Source organism: Coptis chinensis, chromosome 3 (assembly GCF_015680905.1).
Source record: "Coptis chinensis isolate HL-2020 chromosome 3, ASM1568090v1, whole genome shotgun sequence".
In the NCBI taxonomy this organism is placed as follows: Eukaryota; Viridiplantae; Streptophyta; class Magnoliopsida; order Ranunculales; family Ranunculaceae; genus Coptis; species Coptis chinensis.
The window spans coordinates 92,526,399-92,533,639 of NC_141458.1; the positions used below are offsets into that span (position 1 = coordinate 92,526,399).

Here is a 7,241-nt window from a genome sequence, read left to right on the forward strand (position 1 = left end):
CAATGCTGTGGATTGTGCGATCTCGCGGTAGTTTTTTACCGTCAGTATTTTTTATGTGATTAATAGAAGGGTGCCAATAACTTTGAATTGGTCAAAAGGTGCCAATTTCATAAAATGGGTGTCAATCCCGCGACCCAATATTAGGTAGGTGAATAAGGCCCGTTTAACATATGGTCCCCGTACTAACCCCACCCTCTAATCGATCGAATGGCCCATAAATACACTATACTTTAGATTCTGATAGTCCAATAAACATCAAGAATCTTCAAATCAACAAATTTGATTTATTTGCGAATTGCCACTGTGAATTTCACCCTGAATGGTTGGAACATATGAACGTTCAATGTCCAACAGGCCCACAAAGGATTCACAGCCTTTTACAGGTGTGAAAGTTCAACGAATGCCTATCACTTTCTGACGTGTATTTAAAGTCGTGTTACTTATGCGTTCGTTCAAACTCCAAAGTGTAGTCCCTATCCCCTATAACTTATTTTTGTTATACTTTATTTTGGTGTTGTTTTAAGGTCCAGCATGGTTTGACGCAAATGACAGAACACGCAGATCATTATAACAAAAATTAGATAAATCTGAATCTTGTGACTTCGTCGCATGTCCGCCAGAGTGATCAACAAAGAGTATATCACTATTTGACCCGTTTATTTTTCAACCATAGTTTTTAGTACTAGAAATTTTGCAAGATTTTGGCCATGTAGTTAGGATTATGGTTAAGTAACTAATTTTGGGGCTACTTGACAGCACATGTTTTTGAAGAGTATTGGCAGATAATAATAATTACTTAAAACAAATTCAAGATATGGATTGACACATTTGTGTTCATCCTCAATGTTAGTTTTATTTCCCTCTCTTAGTATGGGTGCAACGTGCAAGTGTCTAGTCTGGTGATATTGCCACCTTGTCTCTCCCTTCTCAGTTTTTTTTGTTTCCTTTCTTTCTTTTAAACCTTCAATGCTCATCTTATCTTCACTTCATCAGAGTATACATTTCAACAGTATCTCTTCCTCTTGCTATATTAGCACTCTACCTAGTTTGCTTTCATAGGGGAAAGGGTGTAGCCATGATTCTTCAAAGAAACTCCAGCCTTCATTCCTTGTTCCGCTCTGCTTTATATACTGTGAGTTTTGTCTGTCAATATTCATTCATGTAGTTCTGTTACTGAAACTTATCATGCTTGTCATGAATATATATGACTTTGTAATTTTGTAATTATTATTTATTAGACATCCAAGAAAACTAGTTACTTGACATTGATTATGTTTAACAAAAGTAAAACAAAACCTTAAAAGTCATTCTATTTAAGAAAGAAGCAGGGGAAAAAACAGTTAGATGATCAAATTTGTTGAATGTAATATTTGGTATAATACATAAATGATAAATAGGAAAATAGGAAGATCACCCCTCAAACAGAGGAAACAGAGAGATCACGCAACTTGCACTTGAGAAATTCATTTGGCTTGCAAGAGTGTCAACTCTGCAGTATGATGACATGTTCAAGAGAAATATGTTTTTCGAGAGATGATAGACTGTTTACATTCTACCTTATCTAAAGAATAGTTTTGTAGTAAATGAATCAAAATATTCTTTTGACTGATGTCAACCAATTGATCTCTTTGCAGGTTGGGCTTAAGGCATTTTTCACAACACAGGCTGTATCTTCTTTGCAAGACATGTCTGGACCCACTTCTCCCAGGTTATTAGTCAACACTGGCCAACTATATGCTTCATTGCTTGATCTTAGTCTTAGGTTTATTTTAGTATGGATGATATAGTGAAGGTTCTGTGAGTTGATATGCATGTGTTTCTGTTAGTGTGTGTTGTGTTCGGGTGGGTTGGTGAAACCATGAACATAACACCGACTTACGACCATTCGGCATCAGCAGTTTGCATCGAATATCTAAATATAAAAGACCTATTTGAGCATACCACTTCCTTCAAATTTCATTATTACACAAGCTTTGTTGTCTTGTCAATTTATTTAACTATACAAAACATGTATTAGAGGTCCGACCCGCAACTAGGTGTTAAGCCATGAAATAAGAAATGTTGTTACCACCTAAGTAATTCATTTTATTGATTGTAGGCATTGTGTAAAATACTCATCCCGATGATTTTTCTTGCTATCTGTTCAATTCACTCACTGGTTTATTGTTGAATGCTGCAACCCCTAGGACTAATACTTTTGGTAAATAAAAAATCTATCAGTTTCGATGACGACTATGCTGATGTGAACTGGGACGAACTCGGATTCAGCCTTATGCCAACTGATTACATGTACACCATGAAATGTTCCAAGGACGAGAGATTTTCACATGGTGAACTGAACCGATATGGAAACATTGAGTTGAGCCCATCATCTGGAGTCCTAAATTATGGGCAGGTATCTGTCAAACATTTCCTTGCAATTTATATATACTTCATTTTATGTCCTTTCCTTTTAGTCCCAATATCCCTTGTTAACCATCGGGGAACTTAAACATCCAAGCCATCCCTTAAATGGTTACTTAGGGGCTCCACAGTACTTAGCAAAGGATTGTAAAGAAGTAGAAGAGGTTGTTGACAAACTATGGCTTGTAGGAGTTAAGAGTGTGATCATTGCCTTGTTATAACATTACTCCAAATTCGTGTCGTGGATGTCAAATCGAGTAAAACATTTACTTTTTCTCAGTTTGAAGCTGCAGCACAGTTTTGAATGAATTTGCATCACCCTGGTTTGAGATGCTGGTAGTGGACTAGTAAGACCACCTACCAAGGCAAACAAATCCTCAAAACACCTTAACTTTACTTCCATTTTAACTGCCTTTTTTTTTTTTGCAGTAGCCTATATATTGATTATATTTCATTCGAAGTGCAGCCCTATAATTGCAAAACGAATATTAAATAAATCATTCGGTCTTAAAGAATTAAGAAATTCCCTGCAGTTTTTTTTTTTTTTTTTTTTTTTTTTTTTTTTAAAGTTAGCCACATGTAGGATCTTCTCAACCTCTCCATGTACTTAGGCACTTTTTAGCGAAAGACATAATACTTATTGTAGGGGAGTGATATTCTATATCCAACACGCGCTTAACATGGTGGGAATGACACATCGACCTGTGTATCCAGGTCGCATCCATGAGCTAGTAGAACGCTACAGACAGATTGCAGTATCACGCGAACTACACGAGGAAGTGACACGGATTCCCTATCCATAAGCAATCATGACCAAAGGTGTACTTACACATATCTTGACCGTCGACCAGCGATCACGCCGCCAAGCTACTTGTCTGTTGCCACTCCACATCATTACAGCAGACCTAGGAGGGCAGTTCTCACATGTGATCCTAATCTCCACCCTTCATTTGGGACATCCTTGACACGTGGTGAGCAAGGATACACTCTCAACCTCTATAAATATCTCCCCTATGAACTACGCCAGACCTGATTCTACTCTCCCCCATACAACCCAGAGTAAGATACGTAGGCAGTTCGCTCTCAAGTCGAACTCGGTCTCATCCAATAGTCTATTCCAGTCCCCCAGAGACTGTTTGTAAGGGAAAACCATATCACACCTTTACACTTATCCTGCATGTATAGGTAATCTTCTTTTCAGAGCTACTACTCACTATTGTTTCGTAGAATTCATAGTAAGATATACCAGTGCATATTTGGTACGGTATGGACGTATAGTTATTGATGATGATGATTTCGTCATTTTGTCTATCCAAATAAAAGAGATGAAGGAGCAGCTTTCTAATATAAGGAATTCATTCTGTTTGTAGATTTTACATTAGTTCGGTTGATATAGTTTCCCAAGAATGGAAGGAGCTCCTGAGGAACACCTTTTAGCACTTGTGTTTATTTTTATTTTTTATGGAAAAGCAGTGAAATTTGAAATGCTTCACTATTCTTTTTATTCATTTTCTATTTTGTTTAGTTTTAGTTTTTACTTTTTAGTTGCCTAAACCAGGACCCCTGTTATATATCATTGAAACAGGGACTGTTTGAAGGTCTCAAGGCCTATAGAAAAGTAGGTGGAGGTTTTTTGTTATTCCGTCCAGAAGAGAACGCTCGGCGTATGCAAATGGGTGCTGACAGGATGTGCATGCCATCACCGTCTATTGAGCAGTTTGTTGTTGCAGTAAAGGAAACAGTCCTGGCTAACAAGTGTTGGGTAATTTCTTTCCCACTAATGGACCTTTTGTTTTTCAGTTAAAGTATTTACTCCTAAATTTTATTTTGTATGTTTTGGATCAAAGTAGGTTCCTCCACCAGGAAAAGGATCGCTGTATGTACGGCCATTGCTCATTGGAAGCGGACCAGTTCTAGGTTTAGCACCAGCACCAGATTACACATTTCTTATATATGCTTCACCTGTTGCAAACTATTTTAAGGTATGCATTTTGTAGTTTTATCGAAGCAAATTTAATAAAGACAAAACAAATATGGCTATTTATCATGGTTCTTTATACAGGAAGGACTTTCCCCCTTGAACTTGGTTATTGACGACGAGTTCCATCGTTCCACACCTGGTGGCACTGGTAATGTCAAAACAATATCCAACTATGCACCAGTAAGTACTTTTTTTTTCCTTTGCTGACTACCTCATTCTATAACGACTTACATATATATTAATACTCTCTTTTGTTATGTATAAATTTCTTACGAAATTGTTTGTATTTTAGTTATCAATAAAATATTATCCTGGCTGAATTGTTGGAAATATCCAAGATTCTTCAAGTTAGTTTGACAATCCTAGGTTTATAGCCTTACCTCCTCGCATACTTACACCAACATAAGCTGCCATTATCTTGAAAATAGTGACCTGTTCATTTTTGTCGAGACAGAATCACAAGATCATTCTATGTAAAGGTTATGGAATGCAGGGAAATACATTCTTCATAGACATGAGACTTAAGAGTAGCGGAAGGATGTGGCACCAGAACAGGAGAGAATTCTCCTATCAGTATTTTTTTTGGTAGAGTCTTACATGTACTATTAATATAAAAAAACTCGTTTATTAATTACAATTACAAGTTAACGTCAACCAAGCATTTGGTGTTTTGGTTATTAATTGTGATCTTATTATCTTGCATAGGTATTGAAACCTCAAAAACGAGCAAAGAGCCAAGGTTTCTCTGATGTTTTATACCTTGATTCGTTGAAGAAGAAGAATCTCGAGGAAGTATCTTCTTGTAACATTTTCTTAGTGAAGGTATCACTACATGGATGTTATGCTTAATTTACTTACTATTAGAACCAATATTCTGGAATGATACTAGTTCAGTAATAGACATAGACAAAGTCAACGGCCTCATCGGCTCAATATTTTGACACTAGTCTGATGCCTCTTCTCTACCCATCTATTAGTATTCATTAGCACAACGCCAATACATAATGCCAAGGTATTTCAATCTAGCATGGAAGTCACCCCTCCAAGGTCGGAACGTTGAGGGCTTGAGATTTTGGCTTTGTTACCAAACGTTAACTAACCAGGCAATACTTGTCAAAATCCCGACGTATGAAGGATTGGAAAGCTAATTACTTAACCTAGGATCCTAGCTTGTCATCATTTCCTTACATGATGAGAAAGCGTGAAGATTTTAAAAATAATAAGAGATAAAATTTGTGTATTCGATTAGGGAGTTATCACAAAGTTAAGAGACTAGGATATGTATGGTTAAAATCAATAAAACTGCAAACTGGCCGGGGTTTCAAAAGTTCAAAAACATTTATCATAATTTGAGAGAAGGAAAATCCTTTGGTGTAAACCTAATGAATATCAATAAATTTAATAAAGACCTATCCTGAGTACCCTCTTCCCCTGTATCCTTGTTTAGTTTACTCGATTTCCTGATTCTACTGTACTTGAATACTTTGGTTTTTTGACTGATCCTAAAAGTTAGACCAAAAATTGTAGATTACCATTTGACTGGTTCTAAAAGTTAGACCACCTGGTTTTTGGTCATAGAAATTTGAAAGTTCTACCCATAGGTAATTTTCCGAAAAAACATCTCATGTATTGTATGATGTATCATCTTTGCAGGGTAACTTTATTTCCACGCCTGCTACAGATGGAACTATCCTGGCGGGGATAACACGGAAAAGCATCATTGACATCGCTCGTAGTTTTGGTTATCAGGTGATGGTCCAATATTGGTCTCTTAATAAACCTCTCTTAAAGGGTATAGCCATTGAACCATTCCTCTGAACAGAGAGGGTTTTAGATCCCTGTTTAGTGTGCAATTTTGATTGGTACCTACACAAATTGGAAGAACCTGAAACCAAATTTGTTATATTCCAATTGTGTGACATGCTCTCCTTACAAAATGCAATAATCTTATTTATGAGTATGTAGCATGAACCATAATGTTTACTTGCTGATCTGTTATAGAAAAATCTTAAACAACATATCCAACCTTGATCAGGTTGAAGAACGTGAGATTCCAGTAGAAGAATTGATTGAAGCGGACGAAGTCTTCTGCACAGGAACCGCTGTGGTTGTTGCTCCTGTGGGCAGCATAACATATCAGGGTAAAAGGTGAGTTGCTAAATTCATTCTGCTTTACTTATTGTTTCAAGTTCTTATTTGTATGGATCATACTGAAATATCTAAACTATTAAACAGCGTATCACCAATGAAGTTCGTTCTTAGGGAAAGACAAGCAATGAGACAGATATCTCATATCTTGCTTGAACTCACTTTGATTAGTATTGTGCATCTGAGAATTATTATTACTAAATAGCGTAATTGTTTAATTCTATCCACAGCAAGTAAAATATACTTATCGTAATTTCAGCACCAGAGATAATTTGCTAGTTATAGTGTCACTTTAATAACCCAAATGATTACAATTTTCTTTTGTCCATTACTAATTTCTAGGATGCCATAATTTCCAATCTATAATTGCAAGAAAACTGTTTTATGTTATGGCAATGAAATATGACCTAACGTTCTGTGAGCTGTTTGTGCAGGTTTGAGTATAAGTCTGGGGCAGGGACTGTGTCTCAAAAATTGTGTAGTACTCTTACAGGCATTCAAACAGGTGTTCTTGAGGACAAGATGGGTTGGACTATTGAGATAGATTAGGTTCCCTCCTGTCTTCCCCCGGGTGCAAAATGTACAAAAATAAGATCAGTTAACCTGTATAAGAGTATTTTGAATCAATGAAATTTTCAAATAGAAATTTGTATACAGGCCTATTCATTTCGACTAGATTCCGTAATGAAATTGCTATCTTTGCCGACAA

At 36.4% G+C, this 7,241-nt stretch overlaps 1 protein-coding gene across 1 annotated transcript; it reads left to right on the forward strand.

Moving 5' to 3' along the window:
- The first annotated feature begins 567 nt into the window (after window positions 1-567).
- On the forward strand, window positions 568-7,241 carry LOC147511676 (branched-chain amino acid aminotransferase 2, chloroplastic-like). Its single transcript, XM_086603368.1, has 10 exons — window positions 568-1,132; window positions 1,635-1,708; window positions 2,221-2,395; window positions 3,989-4,165; window positions 4,254-4,385; window positions 4,466-4,564; window positions 5,090-5,206; window positions 6,038-6,133; window positions 6,420-6,532; window positions 6,967-7,241. Exons 1-10 carry the CDS (start codon window positions 1,076-1,078, stop codon window positions 7,079-7,081), a joined length of 1,155 nt encoding a protein of 384 aa, XP_086459494.1. The 5' UTR covers window positions 568-1,075; the 3' UTR covers window positions 7,082-7,241.

Excerpts from the sequence above, each read along its gene's own strand:
- LOC147511676 (XM_086603368.1), top strand. The coding sequence starts at position 1,076 with ATGATTCTTCAAAGAAACTCCAGCCTTCATTCCTTGTTCCGCTCTGCT. Across the intron at positions 4,386-4,465 it reads CTGTTGCAAACTATTTTAAG|GAAGGACTTTCCCCCTTGAA; the intron begins GTATGCATTTTG and ends TTCTTTATACAG. Across the intron at positions 5,207-6,037 it reads GTAACATTTTCTTAGTGAAG|GGTAACTTTATTTCCACGCC; the intron begins GTATCACTACAT and ends TCATCTTTGCAG.